The 25000-nt window shown below is 37.5% G+C and overlaps 1 protein-coding gene across 1 annotated transcript in view; it reads left to right on the top strand.

The window, feature by feature from the left end:
* asic1a (acid-sensing (proton-gated) ion channel 1a) overlaps window positions 1-25000 on the top strand; it is a 55949-nt gene that overhangs the window by 16873 nt on the left and 14076 nt on the right. Inside the window, exons 4-6 of the mRNA XM_056464107.1 lie at window positions 19952-20099; window positions 20185-20312; window positions 20393-20543. Of these exons, the coding sequence (XP_056320082.1) occupies window positions 19952-20099; window positions 20185-20312; window positions 20393-20543 (427 nt within the window). The remainder of the gene's footprint in view (window positions 1-19951; window positions 20100-20184; window positions 20313-20392; window positions 20544-25000) is intronic.

The raw sequence follows: 25000 nt of genomic DNA, 5'->3' as shown, positions 1-25000 counted from the left end.
TGGCTCGAGGGCAGTCCGCTCCTGTTTGTCAGATCTGGCCCACAAATAAACCAAAGCAATACCACGTATTAGCCAGAATTCAACCAAATGAACCAGAACTGACCCTATTCTGGGCCACAATTTGCTTTTATTCTGGCCCAGATCTGGCCTACACCTTACACTTGCTGGGTGTGGCAAAGTACAAAAATCCCAGCATGCATTGCAATATGAAAACATTCTATAGCTTATTGATTCTCCAGTTTTCATTATTTGTGAGTTTGCCATTTATGGTGACGTTGTTGATTTTGTCACTTTTAGTCTCCTGTTTGTGATGTTTGTGAGTTTTGTTCATTTTGTTTATTGCTACCGTTGTTGAGGTTGTTGAGGGATGATCATTGATGTCTCTGTGAGCAGAAGTTGAACCATAGAATTTTTTTTTACTTACAAACCTTTATTATTCTGTGGCAGGTGCAAGCATGTTATTACGTTACTTCTAATAATAAATTAAACATTGGTTAACATCAGTGAATTATATTATTTCATCACAGGTTGTGTCTCACTTACTTTTTTATTTATTTTTTACTTGGCTTGTTTGCTGTAATGAATAAACTTTTCAAGCAAAGATCTTAAAAGTTACAGCAGCCCAAAAGAACATTTAAATTATGAGGTTCAGGGCTATGAGCCCAACTAAAGCAAACTCCTTTCTCCATGATGATGACTTTAGCCTATAAGGCTCGTTTCCACTGACTGGTACGGTACGGTAAGGTACGATTCGGTTTGGTACGGGTCACCTTTATCAAGCTTGCGTTTCCACTAACAAGGGTACCCTTTTGGTGGGCGTGGTGTATGACAGAAATTTTCAGTCAATGTCATTCTCGCTGGAGGAAATGTTCACAATAAAGCTGTACGGGTCGCTCACATATCATATGAAAAGCACTTCTCACAAAACAGATGCTTTATACACAAATACTTGTGTAGAAATGTTTATTACTAACTTTTCTATGAACATGAGTTGATTATAACTGCAAATCAATGACAGTGCGAAACAGCCTACTGTAACATCTGTAATTATATTAAATAACTACATATAGCAGACATTTCGTCCGTATTTAGGTTCAAAACAACACAATATATAGCCCACAGTCAGTGAAAACCTCTCATCTGTGTCTGTAATCTTCAGCAGCACATGTAGCCTCTGTTAGAGAACAATTCCATCATTCTGAGTTCATATTAGTCCAAAAGGTGATAATAACAATAATAGTTAAACAAGGCAGTTTGTTCACGTTTGCTGAAAAAAGAAAGTGCTCCTTTTTCCCGGCTTCTCCTTTGTTTTTTCCGCGCTTCACTCCCGCGTTTGTCAGTGTCTGACAGGATCGGGTTTTAAAAGCTCGTCAATAATCAAGCGCACGTTATTATCATCAGCTCAAGAAGTTTGTTATTTCATATATAGACGCGCGGCGAGCGCAAGCAAGAAAGCGAAACCGCTCGCGCCTCAGACTGCCTCATAAAAAACTACGCGGCACAGGGTAAATCTGCTCTACTCCATGGCTTTGTGGCTGTTTATCAAGATGACGACAAGGTTTGTTTGAGCCCGGGTCGACCATGGCTCGTTATTATATGTATAAATAATTCTGCTGTAATCTCTCGGCTGTGCGTGTATTTCAAACATGGCGGGTTTTTTGTTTTCATTCTGGCTTGTTGCGTAAGCGAATGACGTATCTCTGTAAACCAATAGCGTTCAGCTGCGCGTCTAGCTCCGCCTTTTGGTACCCTTTCTCGTGTTTGGTACCCTTTCGAAAGGGTGCCGAAAAAGTGGTACGGTACGGTTCGGTTCGGTACGCTTTTTGACAGTGGAAACGACTATAAAAGCCGGTACCAAACCAAACCAAACCGTACCGTACCCCTCAGTGAAAACGGGCCTTATGTGGTCCACATATATTTTAAGATAACTGGGACACATTTTCCATACCTTCTCTGGGCCGCTTTAGGCTCAAATCCACATTAGCCAGAGGTAACTGTGCCAAATATTTGCCAAAAGTGGCCACCTTCGTTTTAGGTTGACTGGGCCACATTTGCCATATCTTCTCTGGGCCACTATAGGCTCAAATCCACATTAGCCATAGCTTACTGTGCTGAATATTTGTCAAAAATGGCCAACATATGTTTTAAGATAACTGGGCCACATTTTCCATATCTTTTCTGGACCACTATAGGTGAATGGCAGCATTAGCCAGAGTTTACTGTGCCGAATATTTGCCAAAAGTGGCCCACATATGTTTTAAAATAACTGGGCCACATTTGCCATATTTTCTCTGGGCCACATTAGTCTCACAGCTGCAATAGCCTTGTAAGTTTTTGCTGGAAAACAAACTTGCACTGTTCATCTTTGGGTTTTTACGTAACGTTGGTGTGCATACATTAGCATTCCTGGCTTGTTGGCTATATCAAAGTGAGGAGCTGCAAGGTGGTGAATCATTTATAGTCTTTTCTCACAGCAGCTGGAATAATTAAACTTATCATTTTGATGGTGGATTTGACTCCAGAATGGTCCAAACGACAGTCATCCGTGAATCATCTGGATGCAAGATGGTGTATGATGTTAATAAAACAGAAAATAGATTGTATTCTAGTTCCAAATGTGTATCTTATTAAAGATGCATGGGATTACACACACAGTATTTTTATTTCAAAGAGAACAAGATCCAAAGAACTTCACCCCTTGTGCATCGTTATCCATTGATGTATTTTTCATATAAATATATAAAATATATATAGTGGTGTGAAAAAGTGTTTGCCCCTTACTGATTTCTTAGTCTTTTTCATCTTTGCCACACTTTAGTGTATCAGATCATCAAACTAATTTAAATATTAGTCAAAGATAACACACCATGCAGTTTTGAAATTAAGGTTTTTATTATTAAGTGAAAACAAAATACCAAGCTACATAGCACTGGTTGGTTCACTCTTTGTAGCAACAACTGCAATCAAGTGTTTTCGATAACTTGCATCGAGTCCGTTACAGCACTGTGGAGGCCCACTCATCTTTCCAGAATTGTTATAATTCATCCACATTAGAGGGTTTTTGACAATGAACCAGCTTTTTAAGGTCATGCCACAGCATCTCAATTGGATTCAGATCAGGACTTTGACTAGGCCACTCTGCAGTCGTCATTTAGTTTTTCTTCAGCCATTCAAAAGTGGATTGCTGGTGTCCTTTGGATCAGTGTCCTGCCGCAGAACGCAAATTCACTCTAGCTTAAAGTCATTAACAGATGGCCCTACATTCTCCTTTAGGATATTTTTGCACACATCAGAATTCATGGTTACATTTATCACAGAAAGTCCTTCAGCAGCAAAATATTCCCAGAGCTGTTACAACACACAAAATGGGACACACCTTCCAAAAAGTTAAACTTTTGTCTCGTCAGTCCCATCAGTATTTTCCCAAAAGTCATGAAGATGTTATCTGGGTGAATATTTGATTGAAAATGTAGCAATATCAAATAAATATAAACACTTTTCAAAAAAGAATGATTACAGGTCCAACATAAAAATAAAAAAACATCTCTAAATAAAATGCGAAATGTAAGAATTGTATAATAAACAATCTACAAGCTAGATAAATTCAATAATGAAAAAGATACTAATTAAATAAACACAGTTATCCGAGGAGTCTAAATGTATTCAGGTATACAGTAATTGAATAATCAAATGTCTTCGTTTTATAAACAATTCGATAAAATTAATTATTATTAGTTTTTCAAAGTGACAAGTGGAACAATTTCTTACACCTGAATGCTTTTATAACCCTCATACAGTTAAAAGCCTCAAAAACACTTGCAAAACAATCTATTATTATCCAGATTCAACATTGCATATACTATTGCAAATAATCACATTGCGATATCGATGATGAAACAAGGTATTGTGCAGCCCTAGCTCATATAAGTTATGAAAAAGTATTCCTGTAAACAATGTATTTGATGACACCCTGAAATAGATGATAGAGCCTTTTTATTTTGTCCATATGATAGATATTGTCATATTGCACAGTCCTAATACAATGGGTTTTCAGTGCTGGTGTGGCAGTGCTTTTTCTCAGGGTGGCAATTTGCACCCTGCAAAGTACGCCCCTTCTTAAACTAAATGCACTACAGGATGTTATGTTTTCAAATGGATGCACACTTTGCATGTTATTATACAAGTGCTGTACAAGCTACATTTCAATTTGCAGGGTATAAAACAGAATTTTTAGAGGATAATACTTATTTTAAGCATTTACAAGAAGGGCTACTTTTTACTCGCTCTGTGAGTAGTATGTTTACAGCAGATAATTGTATCCTACATCCACTACATTTTTTTGGCAAGTAATGGTATACACTATCTGACAAAAGTCTTGTCGTTGATCGCAGTTGTAAGAGCAACAAATAATAACTTGAATTCTAGTTGATCATTTGGGAAAAGAGATTTTTCTGATTAATCATCTGTTAAACTGCATCTCAATCATCACAAATACTGCAGAAGACCTGTTGGAACCAGCATGACCCCAAGATTCTCACAGAAATCAGTCAAGTTTGGTGAAGGAAAAAGCATGGTTTGGGGTCACATTCAGTATAGGGGTGTGCGAGAGATTTGCAGAGTGGATGGCAACATCAACAGCCTGAGGTATGAAGACATTTGTGCTGCCCATTACATTACAAACCACAGGAGAGGGCAAATTCTTCAGCAGGATAGCGCTCCTTCTCATACTTCAGCCTCCACATCAAAGTTCCTGAAACCAAAGAAGGTCAAGGTGCTCCAGGATTGGTCAGCCCAGTCACCAAACATGAACATTATTGAGCATGTCTAGGGTAAGACGAAGAAGGAGCCATTGAAGATGAATCCAAAGAATCTTGATGAACTCTGGGAGTCCTGCAAGAACGCTTTCTTTGCCATTCCAGATGACTGGAAGTGATTTGAGTCATTGCAGCGATGTATGATGCAGTCCTCCAAGCTCATAGAAGTCATACACATTATTCATTCTGTTTCCACTGCAACATGACTTTATATTCTATACTGGACATTATTTCTGTTAAGTGACAAGACTTTTGTCTAAGCTAAGTCAGACCTTACTGTCCTATTTAAATAATTAAAAATCAAGGCATGATTATATTTTATTTTGGCAAAATAAGCATAATCTAGAGGACTTTGCCTTTCATATAAACCGCTTCTGATACCAAATGATCAACTAGAAGTCAAGTTATTAGTTGTTGTTCCTAAAACTAGGATAGATGACAAGACTTCTGTCAGGTAGTGTATTTGCTTGAGTATAGTTTTCAGTACTTTTTCACCACTGACATGCGCAATTGCACAACGACAAAAAAAGATGATTGCTCGTAAATACAGGGTGGCACGGTGGCTCAGTGGTCAGCACTGTTGCCTCACAGCAAGAAGGTAGCTGGTTCGAATCCTGGCTGGACCAGTTGGCATTTCTGTGTAGAGTTTGCATGTTCTCCCCGTGTTGGCGTGGGTTTCCTCCAGGTGCTCCAAAGACATGCACTATAAGTGAATTGGGTAAACTAAATTGATCGTAGTGTATGAGTGTGTATGTGAATGCGAGAGTATATGGGTGTTTCTCAGTACTGGGTTGTGGCTGGAAGGGCATCTGCTGCATAAAACATATGCTGGAATATTTGGTGGTTCATTCCGGTGTGGCAGCCTCTGATAAATAAGGAAAATGAATGAATGAATGTTCGCAAATACCTGCAATTCCATACTTCAACCAGAGACGGCGCCAAAGTTGCAAACCCTACAGACTGCAGCTTTAAGAACGGCCTACAATCTCATTTGCTTCAGGCTGCTTCAAACTCCCACAGCAGGTTCAGAACTCCCTGCAGCCTTTAAAATAGGTCAGTGTTAAATATTAGATTTGGTGTGATGTGTTAGAGAGCGTCTGGGACGGTCTATTCTTTATCTCTGTCTTCACTGACTCAGTGCTTTGGGGAAAAAATAGCCCAGTGAAGTGCACCAGACTTTGTGTAATTGTTAATGGAGTTCGGGGGATGAATCATCCTCGGTCTGTTTTCACGGACAGGCGACTCTCTTTTTGGCCATTTTATGTTTTTCAGTCCGTGTAGATACAATTAAATGCTTGATGGGTTTCGTTCTGGGAGGGAAATTGCTTGCTTCATTGGCTTTGATGACTGAAGTCATTCGGCTCGAATGCTGTTTATACACTCGGGGAACTGCTTTTTTTGGCACTTTCTACAAATAGGGTGCATTTGCCTTTCCAGTTACAAAATATGGTTGAGCGTGGAGCTAGCTGTACCATGGTCATCATGGATTTGATCCACAGGGAAAGCAGAACTGATAAAGTCTAAATGTGCAATGCATCAACATCAACTTTGAGAAAAAAAAAGTACAATTGAAGTCTAAATTATTCGCCCTTCTGTGAATTTAGTTTTCTTTTTCCCATTATTTCCCAAATGATGTTTACCAGAGCAAGGAATTTTTCACAGTATTACCTATAATATTTTTTCTTCTGGATAAGGTCTTATTTGTTTTATTTCAGCTAGAATAAAAGCATTTTAAATGTTCAATATTATTAGCCCCTTGAGCATTATTTTTAATTGATTGTCTACAAAACAAACCATCATTATACAGTGAATTGCCTAATTACCCTAACTTGCCTAGTTAACCTAATTAAGCCTTTAAATGTCAGTTTAAGCTGAATACTACTATCTTGAAAAATATTGAGTAAAATATTATTTACTGTCATCAGGGCAAAGAATTTACTTACTAGAAATGAGTTATTAAAACTATTATGTTTAGAAGTGTGTTGAAAAAATCTTTCCTTTAAACATAAATTGGAGGAAATATATATATATATATATATAGGGGGTTAATAATTCTGACTTTAACTGTATTTGTGTGTAATTGTAAAATGGTGAAAGACGAGATTTGATGCTGAGTATATTTAGTTACAAAGCAAAGTTACTAAAATTAAATTAATTTTTAACTTAAAAAATTAAGGGATTACTTTGCATTTTTAAGATCATTTAATTGCAGTTGCTTATAATATACTGCCTTCAATATTTTCAATAACTTCAACAGTTATAAGCAAAATAATGTTATATTTTGCAGAATAATTATATTTTTCAACTAAATAAGAACTGGATGTTTGGGTGGCACGGTGGCTCAATGTCACTGGTTCGAACCCCATGCAGCTGTTTCTGTGTTTCTGTGTGGAGTTTGTATGTTCTCCCTGTGTCTGTGTGGGTTTCACAGTTCACTATAAGTGAACTGAATAAACTAAATTGGCCTTAGTGTATGAGTGTGTGGGAATGAGTGTTTATGGGGGTTTTCCAGTGCTGGGTTGCAGCTGGAAGGGCATCCTCTGTGCTGGATAAGTATGCTGGATAAGTTGGTGGTTTATCCCGCTGTGGTGACCCCTGATGAATAATGGGACTAAGCTGAATAAAAATGAATGAACTAGATGTTTTAGAAACAATTGAATGTTTTAGAAATGTGTGTTTTAGTGATATACATTTAGAAATGTAAATTTTTTTTTAAATAAAACTAAAAGGTTCTGTTCGATTCTGTATACAGATTCTATTGTATTTTCAACATTGTTCGTTATCAGAATGTTTTTTCACAGAAAATCTGCATATTATAATAATTTCTGAAGCAAAACATTGCTTTTCGTCACAGGAATAAATAGCATTTTAGAATATAATTTAATAAACAGAAAATAATTAGATTTAGATAATTTAGTTAATTAGATAATTTTTAGAGATTAGAGAAAAGCTAATACAGAAAATAGTTCTTAAAGGTGCTTAAAGTTCTTAAATATTTTTGCAGATATTTAAGAAACATGCTAAACATGCTAAACATGCTATCTGTTTATCTGAAAAACAATGCTGAAGTCAGATATTCTGCTTGAAAATGTGCTTTACGTGCTGGAATGGGAATGATCAACTAGAACTCAAGTTATTATATGATGTTCCTAAAACTTGGATAGGCAACAAGACTTTTGTCGGGTAGTGGATTTGCTTGAGTATAATTTTCAGTACTTTTTTCACCACTGACATGCATAACGACAAAAAAAAAGACAATTGTGCAAACACAAGGTGGCATGGTGGCTCAGTGGTCAGCACTTTCACCTCACAGCAAGAAGGTGGTTGGTTCGAATTCTGGCTGGGCCAGTTGGCATTTCTGAAGTCAGATATTCTGCTTGAAAATGTGCTTTACGTGCTGGAACGGGTATCTTTGGTTTTTTGGTATATGCAATGTTGGTTCTTTTTTTTTTTGGTTCTCTTAACCCTCCCAATGCCAGTTTAACCAAATATATTTCAGCACCCCGAGTTGTCTTGCTGGAATTCATTCATTTAGTCAGAAAGGCTCTTTAAGCGTGCATCCTTGACCGAAATGCGACCTCCAGAGGACAGTAGGAGATTCTGAAATGAGATGCAGATTCAGAGTTCCACATGAGGTTATTAATAAGCAAATAATATAAATATTACCAGCGTAAACATTAGGTGAGCAGGTTACATTGTTACCCCTGTGTCCTAACGACACGCTACATGACGAGATTTGCAGTGATAAGCAATTTGGCTGTTTGCACCAGACAAAACATGACAGAAATTTAAATACAGCCATTCAGAAGCACAGAATATGCACGAAATGGTAAGGTTCATGATCAAATTAATACACATTAAACCTCTTTAACATGATTAAATGTAGATGCTGAATCACTAATATGTGTTGGTTTGCACTGAGTCACAGCTCTAAAGTTCAATTTCAAATGATTTATTTTATTTTCAAGATCTGAGGTGAACTATCTGCTGCTGCTTTCAGTAGTAAATGGCAATAAATGTCATGTAAAATGGCATTCAAACTCACATTATTAGCATTTAACACTGAATAAAGCACATGAGGTGTACCTGAGGTGATCATTTTCATCATTTTCTGCAAAAAAATGAAAGCCGTTTCTAAAATATAAAGTTCAGCTGTTGGTTAGGACAAAAACTCTTTTAAAATGAAAATATTTCTATCACTTGCCGTTGCTTTTATGTATAACATGACTTAAATCAGCCCTAAATCAGCCTTTTGGCTCGATAGTCAGGCGTACTCCTGTTGGTCCTCTATCTGGCAAGCTGCACTTGTGTGTTTTGATCCAGGAATGCAATGCCTAGTTCAACCACTGGGTGTCAAACTTACATACTGCACCTTTAAAACTTGAATAACATTTCATAATATTAATGTTTTTCTGTATGTTTAACAGGTGAGCATACTCTGTAAAAATGCTGGGTTCCACACAATTCCTACAAGTCGTCCCAACACAAATCCATTAAATTAACTTAATCGTTTTTACAAATTCAAGTGGATTGAACATAAACAATTAAGTTGTCCCCCCAAAAAAGTTGTGTTGCTTCAACTCATCTTAAATATGTAGTTTGAACAAGCAGCAAAAGTAATTTTTAAATGTAAGAGAAACTCTAAGATAATAGTGAGCAAGTAAAAAATCAGAGATTTAAAAAAAAGCACAGTCACACACGTCCCTTTTTCTGCATGAAGGCTTCTTTAATAAGCAGAGTCAATGTTTCAGATCTTCAATTTCAGATGAATAAATTATTGTGGAATGAATAATCCCGCATGGTAATGAGGCAGTGATTAAAGTGCCTTTGCATGCCGTCTGTGCTCCACCCCAGATAAATGAATTTTACAGCTAATCATGACAGCTAATTGGACCCCGGAGTGTTGCTGAAGGAGAGAGCGGATGACGGCGACGAGGGGCTCGTTTGCATAAACAATGAAGACCAATGAGAAAACACGCACAGACTTTAAAACACTAGCCTACAAACCATAGCATCTTTAACCCAGTTAGTCCATTAAAACGCATTAGTGTTCACTAACAAGATTATAATAATGACAAAATAATAAGAATTTTTTTTTTTTTTTACTATTTAGCATTTAATTCTGCTGCTCATGCAGTTTGTCTGCTGCTTACTTGTATTGTACTTGTTAATCCAACACTGAATTCATTCATTCATTCATTTTCCTTCATCTTAGTCTCTTTAGTTATCAGGGGTCGCCACAGCGTAATGAACCGCCAACTTATCCAGCATATGTTTTACACAGCGGATGCCCTTCCAGCTGCAACCCAGTACTGGGAAACACCCAAACACACTTATTCACACACACTCATACACAACAGCCAATTTTGTTTACCCAATTCACCTATAGCGCATGTCTTTAGACTGTGGGGGAAACTGGAGCACCCGGAGGAAACCCATGCCAACACGGGGAGAACATGCAAACTCCACACAGAAATGCCAACTGACCCAGCCGGGACTCGAAACAGTGACCTTCTTGCTGTGAGGCGACAGTGCTAACCACTGAGCTACCGTGTCGCCAACACTGAATTTAGTAATAATGAAAATAGTTCATCTTAGGTAAGGCATAGATGCTTCTTGGCACTTTTACTTGATACTTTTTAGCCAACTTACCAACTGCAAAGGAGTCTGTCGGCAACCATCCATAAAAATTAAAAATAAAGAAATTATTTTTGCTTAAGTAAACTATAATATCCTATTATTTGGACTTGATCACCTAGCAACATCTTAACAAGCACCTAAACACCCTAGCACCTGCATAGCAATGTCCAAGCACAAACCACACAGCAACTTTATTACGTTAGCGACAAGCGGCAACATCCCACTCTCCGTCGTGAAGCTAAGACGGAAGTAAATGAAACTGCAATTCATCGAATTTCCTCTAGACCAAAAATAGATCCAAAATAGAGCTGATTTCTATTGACCCCAATGTTACTTTACGAAAGGAGTTTACTTTGATAAAAGGTGTTTACAGCCTGGTACAAAGAACGATTTTGGTGTATATAGCTAATATTACCCTTCAGGACAACTGTGAGGGGGTGAGTTTTTTTATAACTCATCCGTTTCATGTATATTAAGTTATATTAGGTCTGCATAATTAAGGGTGTGGCCATTTGAGTGACAGCTAGGTCTTGCTGCTTGCTGTCACGTTACCTCAGCTGATTCCGGCTGATTAGCCGCTGAGCTCTGTATATACATCATATTTCTGTTTTGTTTTATGTGGCTTTACACAGTCAGCTGCATTTTAGGATGATTTCTTACAATTATCAGATAATATGGCGTGCTGTGCACTTAATTTTACTCACAAACCATTCAAGTCACCTCCTGGTGAGTGAAATTCTTATATACTTTTGTCGATAAATGTATTTGTTTTGTTTAAGATCATTTATTTATTATTTGTTATTTTATTTAGAACTTTAATGCACTCCAGAATCTGACAGATTGTCATAAGAGCAATGCTTAGAGGCTCAATGTGTTACAACAGTGTTTTAAAAGACCAAACACTTTATTGATATTGTATGCAACCAATCACGTGGTCAGAACACAAAATAAATCGCAGGTAATGAAATGTCAAACATTTATTTCAACAAAAACCCCATCCAAGCAAAATTGCTAGCAGGTATTTATAGCTCCGCCTATGCCCCGCCTTTTTGCCAATTTTCGGTTACCTTGCAGTGATTCGTGGTCGGTGTGATGATGGACGAACAAAATGGTGATGTGGGCCACGCCCTCTTGTAGCTTCGTTTTCACTTTTCAAAAACCCATTGACACTACATCCATATTTTTTGACAGTCTATGGTTAGCAACCACCAGGTACACGCTTGCAACTACTTAGCAACATCCTGGAAACCACCAGCAACCTAATATTACATAATGTTGACTTCACAATCTTAGCAATAACCCAGACCTCCCTAGCAACTGCAAAGCAACATCCTGGCAAACACCAGCAACCTGATATTACAGTATATAATGTCGACTTGACCACCTCAGCAGTTATCCAGAACACCCTAGCAACTGCGCAACAACCTCAAATCAGCCACCCTCATCTTTTAAAAAGTGAATCATCCACGTTTTGACAGAGTGCTTTCTGTGGATATATATTTTCCTCTGCTTTTGTTTATGCGACGCAGTGTTTTGTTTTCAGTTTGTCAGCCAAAGGACATGATCAGATCAAGATCAAGCCAGGCTGATGTCCTCCATCTATCTTTCCCTCTCCCGCTGGACTAGTGTAATGATTTTTCCTCATGTCTTGCAGCGCACTTGTTTTTCACGCACTGGGGTTTTAAATCAGGCAGCTCTGTCGGCCAGACCTGTCCTTACGAGGACCCCATCACGGATAGCCAGGATTCATGCATCAGACAGATTGTAAAGTGAAAGAATGCTTCAGGGTTTGGGGCTTCAGACAACAAAGTTAATTCTTGTTCAGGCCCAAAGGTGGTTTGAGCTGTTTTAGTTCACAACGTTCTTGAAACCAACTAAACAGAGCGGGTTTTCTGTTTGGCAAGACTAGATGACCAGGTAATAGTGCTGCACGATTCTGGGAAAAATGTGAATCAAGATTTTTTTTTTTATTAAAATCAAGATCATGATTTTTCTCACGATTCTGTAACTGTAAAATAAAGGTTAATATGATTAGCCTATTATTATTGTTAATTCTCAAACATATGGTAAAACAACTATAATAATAATAGGCCTGTGTGTAGGTCTACTGTTGCTTAAAAGGCTACATTGTGTATAGTCATTATGGTGGACTTGAACAGACTTTCAATATGTCCTGTTTGTTAATTAACAGTAATATGATGACATCAGAATATTACTATTCCTAATTATAAAGTTAATTTATTATGTTTAAGACATATGCTTGTCATCTGTCATTGACAACATTATTACACCATTATATTTCCATTATATATAGGCTAGGGTTGTTATAATTCAATTCACCTTTATTTATTTATTTGTATAGCGCTTATACAATGTAGATTGTGTCAAAGCAGCTTCACATAAAAGGTCACAGTAAATAGGAACAGTGTAGTTCAGTTTGTAGTGTTTAAGTTCAGTTTAGCTCAGTTCAGTGTGGTTTAATAATCACTACTGAGAGTCCAAATACTGAAGAGCAAATCCAACGATGCGCAGCTCTACAGATCCCGAACCATGCAAGCTAGTGGCAGAGATGTATAAAGTACTAGAGACCCAGACTTAAGTAAAAGTACAAGTACTCTATCAAAAAGTGACTTGAGTAGAAGTAAAAGTGCTCTTTAAGCACCATACTTAAGTGGAAGTACTAAAGTATTCAACATTTTTTGTACTTAAGTATTGCAAGTAGTTTATTTCAAAATTTACTACTCAAGTACTGAAAGTAAAAGTACAAGTATTGTGTAATGTAGTTATTAAAGAATGCAGTCAAAAGACATCATATTGTTTTGTTTATTTTAAATCTCTTTTTTGGGGGCACGTCATTAAGCAGAACGAAAAGAAACATGACTTACGATACTGTTTTTCTCTCACGCTTGAACCACAGATCTGACAGATTATAACAGCTATAACACACACCTTTCAAAGTTGTGTTTCACAAAAACAGTCCATAATCCACTCAAAACGCTATTGAAACCCATTTTCGGAGCACAATTTACTGGTTGTAAACGCTGTAAACGAACGTTCTAATTCACTTGATTTTAATTTTATTGTAAAATAGAAAACGTGTGTTAAATGAAAATCTGAAATATTTTATGGCTTATGGCTATGATTTAGTATTCAAAAATGTTTCATTTTGATTATGTTTTAACTAAATTGGTCTTAAACTTCATATTTTTCATATTTTTATAGTATATTTATTCATTCTGGTACTTTTACCATAAACCAACATCTCAACCATTTGGTAGAGGCTGATATTTTAGAAATTATGGGATGTGTTGGGGGAAAATGTATTGATTGTGTTAACTAGCGACATTAGGAGTTAAGAAATGCAATAAATAAAAAAAATCTATTGTTTTTTTTCTTGGTGTGACAGTTAAATGGTTACTTGTAATAAAATTGTGTCCTTTTATACAGCAGTAATATATATGAACTGTACCCTTAATTTGACCCGCTCAAAGAAAACACTCTTTCTGAATGTATCAAACAAAACTCATGCACAGAAGACAGCATGAGCATTTATAGCAAATAAACTAATGTAAATATTCTCCCGCCTGCTTTTTAAACGCTGACAGGCGAGGTCTTACACCCCTTTGATTAGTTATTGTCTTCACCTTCTCAACAGAAAGGGCTGCTATCGGCTTTAGAAATGAAAGCGTTGTTCACTGATGGCGGGAAGAACAGCCGCGGTTACAGTCTATGTATGTATAATACGCGGTTATCACAGGTAATCTATAATAGACACAGTGGAGAAAACTTGCACCTCATACACACCCAGGTCTGGATCCACAAGTATCGCTTTAACAGCCAAGAGGAGATGAAAAGTTACCTCACAAACAGGCCAGCGGGTCAAATGTCCAAAGTGAGAGAGGCAGAGATGGAGTCTCACAACATTTCTCTGTAGTAGTGAAATAGCGGCTCGTGTGCTGTGCCGCCTTCACTCGCCCTCGCGCCTCCGTCCTTCGCCATAGTATTGCGACACCGCACATAGGAGATAAATGACGTCAGTACGTAATAACCCGTTATGATCTATTACTGAACCGATATCGACCATTTTGACACCTCTAGTAACGAGTAACGATGCAGCTCATAAAAAATCTATCGGAGTAAAAGTATTAAACTCATCGAAAATATGTACTTAAGTAAAAGTGGAAGTAAGAGAAAAAAACAATACTCAAGTAAAGTACAGATACTGCCTTTTAGTACTTAAGTACAGTAGTGAAGTAGTTCTACTTCGTTACTATACATCTCTGGCTAGTGGCGACAGCGGAGAGGGAAAAAAAACTTCACTAAATGGCAAAAGTGAAAAAAAAAACCTTGAGAGAAACCAGGCTCAGTTGGGCACGACCATTTTAATTTCTCCGCTGGCCAAACGTCTTGTGCAGAGCTGCAGTCTCAGTGGCGGAGGCTGGAAGCTGGCCTCAGCGAAGACTCGTCTGTCTCTGGAGCGTCACAGGAATCGGTCTCATGTTCTCCACTCCTCCATGACCACCACAGTAGCTGCTCAGGATACGGCCTGGTCCAGGATATGGAAACCTTGGGATCATCTTATCGTTGGTCTTGGATCAAATCAGTGACTCTGCATAGTAAACATAGTAATGACACAGTAAACATTTATTTTCATCCACAACACTGTGTTCGCTATGAAAGAAAAAATATATCAAATGCTTGTCGTAATCATAACACTAAAATGCGATATGATCATTTAAATGATGTGCGCACAGGTTTCACTTTCACTTTCGAGTGCGGCTCATGGCTGCGGTCACTGTGAGAGAAAAAAACACACACATGAAATCAAACCTCCCGCACGGCCCACAAACGATCGCTCTGTGCAACAAACTAAACGTTGTGTACAACTTCATAACCCGTTATTCACAGCCTATGCAGGTTCTGTTCACTAAAGTAGGCATCATTCGCATGCACGTGTGCGTTCTCGGCAGTAAACAAACAGCTGGCGGTCAGCTCACGTGTGATTTCGCGACTGTGAATACATCATTACATGAAGACAGAAATGTCATTTTTGGGTAAATTATATCTTATAAATACAGCATGTGACACTTTTAACACCATTTGAAGGTGTCAGTGTTGCTGTGAAGGCTTGTGCGACTGCCTTGCTTCTCTCTTGACCTTGAAAATATAATTGGCTTAATCGTAGAAAAGCTGAATTAAGATCATGTGTAGGGTAAAATCGAGATCTTTTTCTCGATTAATCGTGCAGCCCTACCAGGTAATCACGTTAAAACTCATATGAAGTGCTTTAAAATGTGCATTTTTGTTTGATGTGTGAAACATGAAGACAGGGTGAGACATAGTCAAGCCAATAACATCTTGACATTCTTGTCTCGAGACTTTCTGTCTCATTCACTTCCATTGATTATTAGACATTAAAATTTTGCTGTTTATGCTGCTTGATGTTGCAAACTGATCTTTTCTTATTATAATATTCTACTTTTTATGTATAGTCATGAACACACTTGTTTGTAGTACAAGCAGTTTGACCATTTTCTGACGATTATTATTCCTAGTCATTTCTCCCATAGGCAACTGAATCTGAAGTGCTAAAACAATCGCAAAAACAAGCGGACTTCAGCACTGCAGAATAAAGCTGCAGTCACACCAGAGATTGTGTGTACGAAATTTTGTTGTGTGGCGCTGCGAAAAGGGGCGGGATTAAACAAGATGATTAGACATTAAAAAAAGCGAGCGATAGCTCCATGTTTTAAATTTCTGTCCAGAGAGGTCCTGGTTTGATCCTCGATTGGTCTCACGCAGTCAAGTGATGCGATTTTGCAGGTCAGAGTTCACCAAGCTTGAACTTTGCACCGCAGCAACATGTGAAACTTGACGCATGACCTTGCGTTTCCGGTCTGACGTCTGAAGTCTATGGGAGGAAAAGCCCAGTGTGACCGCAGCTTAAGAGCAATAAGATTAATTGGATTCTTTCTGAAAACAAGAATTAATGGCATAACACTCCACTTATTTTGGAAACAGGCTCATTTAGCAACACCCACAGATACACAGTTGATTTTTACATTTTATTTAAGCCATTTAGCCGATCTCCAGGTTGGTGGGAGCACTTTTAGCTTAACTTAGTTTAGCTTAATGTCAGTACTGATCCACCTTACATGTGGTTTAGAATCACCTATAAATCTTTGAACGGAAGTAGACCGTTAGCATCTAGCTAATGGCTTTCATGCAATGCTGTTACCTAGTTGGGAACTATAAGCTGCGTCCGAAATGGCGCACTTATGCACTATGTACTTATACACTCAACAGCATAGTATATGTATGTAGTGTTGGCCCCATTTTTTTACTAAGCGGAAATTCAAACCGTTTCACAGATGCTACAGGCCCCCCTAAAATAGGCCTAGCAATGCCCATGCCAGCTGTTGTACGACTGGAACCGAGGAGGCTTTGTAGGGGACTGGTGATTGCTGGTGCAGGTGTGTGTAATTAAAATTCAGGTGAGAGTGCTTGGGTGTGATGAGAGGTGGCTGGTGAAGGAGAGCGATGATTGGAGCTGAGGGAACAAGATGGTGAGGGATAAAGCTGCGGTCACACTGGGCTTTGTGTGTGCGAAATTCTGTCGTATGGCGCTGCGAAAAGGGGCGGGATTAAACAAGATGATTAGACATTTAAAAAAGTGAGCAATTGCTCCATGTTTTAAATTTCTGTCCAGAGAGGTCATTGTTGATCCTCGATTGGTGTCACGCAGCCAAGTGATGCGATATCGCAGGTCAGAGTTCACCAAGCTTGAATTTTGCACCGCAATAACATGCGAAACTTGACGCATGACTTTGCGTTTCCGGGCTGTTCCGGTGCGTATGAATGGAAGTCTATGGGAAGAAAAGTCCAGTGTGACCACAGCTTAATGGTGATTGGAGCAGCAGGAACAAGCCAGGGAAGTGGCGTACTTCTGGCTAAATAATTAGCGATCTCCAGAAATGTATATAGGGCTATGTTTTCAGAATGAGCCTATGTTGCATAGATTACAACACCAACCCAGACAATATATCACTTTAAACTATTAAAAATGTTAATAAAAGTCACTTTTTCAATGTTTTAAAGTTAAAAGTTGCCATAATGCTATTCAAAAGCATAAATAAATGGAGAAAAATTTAAATAAAATAAAGATATTAATCACAAAATACGGAAATATGCTAATTTACAGATATTTTTACAGTTTAACATCACAAGCAGTAAATTTTAAGTCGATATGAGCAGTTCTGCAGAGTCACTAAGACTTAGTGGATGTCACACAGACCATTTGTGTGTGTGTGTGTGTGTGTGTGTCAGGATTTGCAGTATTGATACTCACAGGCAGACTAATGCACGTTGATGTGGACAGCAGGACAGGTCCGATTGATTTGCTCTGACGGGTCACGGAAACCCAGCGGAGATGTTTTGGGCACACCCGGACAGATGGAGTGGTGCTCAAAGCGAGATGTCTTGAAACACTTTAAATGTTTAATTAAGGAATCAAAGAGAACACAGCAGAGGACGGCGCGCAGGGTGTGTGTGTTCGTGCGAGTGTTTCCATGTTTTTCACACTCGGATCTCTGTTTCCATAGGAACCTGCTCCCTTTAATAACTCTCAGCGGCTCTACAATGAACTTTTCATTTTTTTATTCCTCCCCAGCTCCTGCATTGTTTATGTCTCATGTCAGTTTTTAAGAATAGAGCTTTACTACAGAAGAATTGTTAGAGCTCTTGTAATATTGCTTTATTTTCAATCAGAGCAGTTCGCTGCGGCTGCACGTCTTGTTCTGACATCAGGGGAAAACACAATGGAATGAAAACTCATCAATAGCAACTGTGTCGTGCTTATTATTTGCTCTGTGAGGCTGGAATATTAAATGTCATGGAAATATTAATATACACACAAACAAATGTTGTTATTGTTTTGTGTAGCATCAGGGTTCGGTAGTAAACGCACTAATTTTTCTCAGTGTCTCTGCATAACACTGAATAACAGCAACATAAATAACAGTACATGACATGTGAAATAGATAGTATGATCTGCTGGTTTTGAACTTTCATTCATTTATTTTCCTTGAGCTAAGTCTCTATTTCTGAGGTCACCACAGCGGAATGAACCGCCGACTATTCCAGCATATGTTCTGCGCTGCGGATGCCCTTCCAGCTGCAACCCAGTACTGGGAAATACCCATGCACACTCACACACTCATTCACACACACTCATACACTACGGCCAATTTAGTTTATTCAACTTATTTATGGAGCATGTGTTTGGGCTGTGGAGGAAACCGGAGCACCCGTAGGAAACCCACGCCAACACGAGGAGAACATGTACAGAAACACTAACTAGCCCAGCCGAGGCTCAAACCAGCAACCTTCTTGCTGTGAGGCGAACATGCTACCCATTGTGCCACCGTGCAGCCCTACAACAATAATATAGGAACAACAAAATTATAATAATAAAATAAATTAGAAATACAATAAATAAGGTTACCTAACCTATCACCAATGTAAATTGAAGTAACTGCAATGTAACACAATGTAACTTGCTGTACAAATGTATGCTCTGAAAAGAAATTATGATGGCAGTACCCTTTGTTTATTTATTTATTTATTTATTTATTTATTTATTTATTCAGTATTATCTTTCTTATTTTATTTTTACATTTTTATAATATCTTTATTTTTTATGTATGCCCTCTTCTGTAAGGGGTTAAATTGTTGGGGAAGGGGTTGTTCTGAAAATTTTAAAATAAAAAAAGTAAAAAAATGGCCATTATGGTTATTAAAAAGATGATGAAACACAATAAAAAGTAAATAAATAAACAAAAAATGTATTAATTATTAATAATTAATATTAATAATAGTAGTAAAATATTATTATATAATTCATTCATTCATTCATTCATTCATTTTCTGCCGCTTTTCCGGGGCCGGGTCGCAGGGGCAGCAGTCTTAGGAGAGAACCCCAGACTTCCCTCTCCCCAGACACTTCCTCCAACTCCTCCGGGGGGATCCTGAGGCGTTCCCAGGCCAGCTGAGAGACATAGTCCCTCCAGCGTGTCCTGGGTCTTCCCCGAGGCCTCCTTCCGGTGGGACATCCTTGGAACACCTCCCTAGGTAGGCGTCCAGGAGACATCCGAAACAGACCACCTCAGCTGACTTCTCTCGATGTGGAGGAGCAGCTGCTCTACTCCGAGCTCCTCCCGGGTGTCAGAGCTCCTCACCCTATCCATAAGAGTGGGCCCTGCTACCCTTCGAAGGAAACTCATTTCGGCCGCTTGTATCCGAGATCTTGTCCTTTCGGTCATGACCCAAAGCTCATGACCATTATTATATAATTAAAAATATAAAATATTATAATAATAAAATATTAATAAATTATTATTAATAATAAATAAATAAATAAATAAATAGGCTAAAATTTAATTAAATCAAATGAAATGAAATTAATCTCGGTCTATCTTTGTGTGTGTCTGTATTTTCAGGTGTTCACGCGTTATGGAAAGTGTTATACCTTTAACTCGGCTGAGACTGGCCCGCCACGGGTCAGCGTTAAGGGCGGGATGGGGAATGGCCTGGAGATCATGCTGGACATTCAGCAGGATGAATATTTACCTGTGTGGGGAGAGTCAGGTGAGGCCACACGAGGAAAACAGCAGAAACGCTCCGCTCTCATTGGTCATCTGACCCTAAATGATCATCTGTTTTTCTGTCACAGACGAGTCTTCATTTGAAGCAGGAATTAAAGTCCAGATTCACAGTCAGGACGAGCCTCCGTTTATAGATCAGCTGGGCTTCGGAGTCGCTCCAGGATTCCAGACGTTTGTTTCCTGTCAAGAGCAGCGAGTAGGTGTGGCGTTAATGTGCGCTTTAAATGGATTTCTTGCTTTATTTTGTTTTTTTGACTGGTGCTGTTTGTCTTTCAGCTGGTGTATCTGCCTGCGCCATGGGGGAGCTGTAAATCCACACCGCCGAGCTCCGATTATTTCAGAGCGTACAGCATCAGTGCCTGCCGAACCGACTGCGAGACTCGATACCTGGTGGAAAACTGCAACTGCCGCATGGTGCACATGCCTGGTGAGACGCCTCAGATTTATAAACATTAAACAGATGTATACCGTTTACACAACCGCACATACTGGAGTATTTTACCATGATTAGATATGAAACAGCAAAGAGGATGGTTTATTTTCATTGAATGTCAATATGCTTGACAAAGGTGGTTTAATCAACTATCTAAAACTATTAAAAGCAATTTAATAATAATTAATTGATAAAGCTGAAATAAAATATATGAAAAATAAACTAAAATTATACAGAAATGGTCAGTGGTGTAGTGGTTAGTGCGTTGACACATTCTCTCCGGTGCTCACGGCAACCCGAGTTCGATTCCGCCTCGCGGTCCTATGCCGATCCTTCCCTTCTCTCTGCTCCCCATGCTTTTCTGTCATTACTCTCTACTTTGCTATCCAAATAAAGGTGAAAACCCTGAAAAAAATAATTAAAAAATTAAATAAATAAATAAAAAATTTATACAGAAATGGGGCGGCACTGGGGATCAGTGGTTAACGCTGTCACCTCAGAGCAAGAAGGTCACTAGTTCAAGTCCCAGCTGAGCCAGTTGGCATTTCTGTGTGGAGTTTGCATGTTCTCCACGTGTTAGCGTGGGTTTTCTCCGGGTGCTCTGGTTTCCCCCACAGTCTAAAGACATGCGCTATAGGTGAATTGAATAAACTAAATTTCTATACTAAAAATTGGCCAAATTTTTCATGCTTTTTTGTGATGTTTTTTGTTATTAAGGGAAAGTTAAACCAGATTAACTCACACCTGGCTTATCACACCCGAGTTCAATTTGTCTAGCCACACTCAGGCTTGATTACTCGGTTACAGGTTGATTACTTGATTACTAGGCTTGACTACCACACCTGTTCGCAATTAAGAAATCTCTTGAATAAAACTTGCCTGACAAAGTGAAGTAGACCAAAACATCCTCAAAAGCTAGGCACTACATACCAATATCCAAAGAAATTCAAAAACAAATGAGAAATAAAATTGAGATCTACTGGTCTCGAAAAAGGTTATAAAGCCATTTCTTAAGTTTTGAGACTGCAGTGAGACACAGTGAGAGACAGTAGCCCCTTGCACACAGTGATACCAGTAAATATCCGGGAAATTTCCGGAACGACTTTACCTGTAAATTCAATAAAGTGTTGTTCACACAGGCACGGACGTTACAGATTTTTTCCGGAAAATTCCGGAGCATTAACACATCCATTCCATAATACCGGTAAATTCTGACATCATTAACCAGAAATGAGCTCTAAATGGCTGCGCTTGCGTTTGTAAACATTTGACTACATTACAAACTCTGTGGATGGATCAGTATTGTGAACAACTTTGATGAAAATGTATAGAGAAACACTTTCGCATGTAGAAACGTTCATAATGTGTGTGTGTGCTGGCAGAGCAGCATTCCGGCAAATTACTGGTAATATTACTACTTCTCTTTCTGGAAAATAGCTGGAACGAATTTACCGGTATTTTCAAAAAGGGCCTGTTCACACATACAGACCTTTCCGGAAAATTGCCGGTAATTTTCCGGAAAGGTCTGTATGTGTGAAAAGGGCTAGTATCTACACATGGCAAAAACATGAAATAGTGGAGAACCTTCCCAGGAGTGGCCGGCTGACCAAAATTACCCCAAGAGGTCAAAAAAGACCCCACAGCTACATTCAAAGAATTGCAGGCCTCACTTGCCTTGGTTTAGGTGAGTGTTCATGACTCCACCATAAGAAAGAAACTGGGAAAAAATGGTTTGCATGGCAGAGATCCAAGAGAAAAACCACTGCTGAGCAAAAACAAACATAAAGTCTCATCTCAGTTTTGCCAGAAAACATCTTGATGATCTCCAAGACTTTTGGGAAAATACTCTGCACTGACAAGACTAAAGTTCAACTTTTGGAAGGTGTGGCCCATTATGTGTGCCGTAAAAGTAAAACCGCATTTCAGAAAAAGAACAGCATACAAACAGTAAAATCCACTTCTGAATGGCTGAAGAAAAACAAAATGAAGACTGGAGTGGCCTAGTCAAAGTCCTAACCTGAATCCAATTGATATGCTGTGGCATGACCTTAAAAGGTGGTTTAGGTTCGAAAACCTTTCAAAGTAGCTGAATTACAACAATTCTGCAAAGATGAGTGGGTCAATATTCCTCCACACGCTGTAACAGACTCATTGCAAGTTATCGAAAATGCTTGATTGCAGTTGTTGCTGCTTAGGGTGGCCCAGCCAGTTATTAGGTTTAGGAGGCAAATCCTTTTTCACACAGGGCTATGTAGTTTCGTATTGTATTTCCCTTAAAAGTACAAACCTTCATTTTAAAAAAGCATAATGTGTTTACTTGTATTACCTTTGACTAATATTTACATTTGTTTGATGATCTGAAACATTAAAGTGTGACAAACAACATATAAGAAATCAGTAAGAGGGCAAACACTTTTTCACACCACTGTGTGTAACACCATTTACACACCACTTTATAATTTTTTGTTATCTTTTTTGTGATTAAATTTTCATATTTATATCTTACAGTATGTCATTTTGTTAATTATATATTCAATATCATTATAGTAAATAACAAAATAGCATAAGATCTAAAATATGACTACTGAAGCTATTTATAAATATTAATAAACACTGTAACATGTCAATTAGTTGCTGTTTTAGTTTTTTATTATTCATTTCAATTCATATTTATTCTAAGGTTTTCCTTTTTTTAGTCATTGTAGTTTTCGTTTGTGTGTGTGTGTGTGTGTGTGTGTGTGTGTGTGTGTGTGTGTGTGTGTGTCTGTGGTTTTATAAAAAATATTACATTAAACTACTTATAATTACTTTTTATTTTGAGTATAGTTTTAATTTTTATTTTAGTTTCATTCATTCATTCATTTTCTTTTCGGCTTAGTCCCTTTATTTATCTGGGGTCGCCACAGCTGAATGAACCGCCAACTTATCCAGCATATGTTTTACGCAGCGGATGCTCTTCCAGCTGTAACCCAGCACTGGGAAACACCCATACACACTCATTCACACACATACACTATGGACAATTTAGCTTACCCAATTCACCTATACCTCATGTTTTGGACTTGTGGGGGAAACCGGAGCACCCGGAGGAAACCCTTGTGAACACGGGGAGAACATGCAAACTCCCAACTGACCCAGCCAGGGCTCGAACCAGTATTTTAGTTTCAATTTCTAGTTATTTTTGATTTTAGTTATTCTCAGTAAATCCAAGTAAATTACATAGTAATGAGGCTATTTTCGTAGCAAGTAGCTGTAACAAACAGTATTTTAGTTATAAATATTTTTTTTTTCTCACTATTTTTAATGTTATTTCAGTTTTAATTTTGTATTAAAGATTTTTATTTTTTAAAACTTTATTTAAAAGTTTATTTGAAGCAGTTTTTATAGTGGGACCACAGATGCTCATTTTTACACATATTCCAAAGTCTTATGATCGCGCATATGCTTGATTATCGTGACCGTAATTGTATTTAACATTTCTTACATACTAGCAAGTATTTTTAAAGTACTTGACTCATCTCCTCCTTAAAAAACAGATTAAACTGCTCTGAGGTCAAGTTAATCAAGGCAGAGAAACCAAATTAAACCTGCTCCTGTTAAGACGCTGCTGGCATTGAAAACCAATTTAGTTGATTACAAAAGGCGAAATTAACATATATTAGTGTGGGATTTTAACTCAAGGCCATTTATATCTTCAGCAAGGGCATAAAGTGTGAATGTCTGAGGTTTTTGCTCACTTATTTGAATTGAATATGTTGTCATTTTGATGTGAGTTTATTTTTATTACATTCAAGCAAAACACTGTATATTTATTTGGTTTAACATATGCATTTGACAACCAGTGTTGTTGTTAGCGTTGTTTATATAGCACTGTTTTATTTATTACTATAATTTTTTTTATTAATATATTTTGTTTATTTTTTTACATTTTATTTCATTTTAAGTGTAATTTTTATTTTAAAAATATAGCATTTTATTGAATAAATTTTTTTTCATTTAATTTTAATTAATTTAATTTAAATTTTATGTGTTTGTAATTTTTATTCAAAAAAATATTGAATTTTATTGAATTTATTTTTTTTTCATTTAATTTTAATTAATTTAATTTAAATTTTATGTGTTTGTAATTTTAACTTCATGTTTTTTCATTTTAATTTTGCTTTTTCATTTTAATTTTATGTTTTTTCATTTTTATAAATCTTTTTTTTTCTTTTTTTTTAAATTTAGCTTTATTTTTATTTCAGGTTTAGATTTAGTTACTTATTTCAGTTAGTTACCAAGTTATATTTTTACATGTTATATTTATATTCTATTGGCTTTAAACATCCTTCCAAACCCATATGAGTGTGTGTATATATATATATATATATATATATATATATATATATATATATATATATATATATATATATATGTATATGTGTATATATATATGTGTATATATATGTATA

Source organism: Danio aesculapii, chromosome 8 (assembly GCF_903798145.1).
Source record: "Danio aesculapii chromosome 8, fDanAes4.1, whole genome shotgun sequence".
In the NCBI taxonomy this organism is placed as follows: domain Eukaryota; kingdom Metazoa; phylum Chordata; class Actinopteri; order Cypriniformes; family Danionidae; genus Danio; species Danio aesculapii.
The sequence above is the reverse complement of the archived record's forward strand: the minus strand, read 5'-3'. Positions and strand labels throughout refer to the sequence as shown.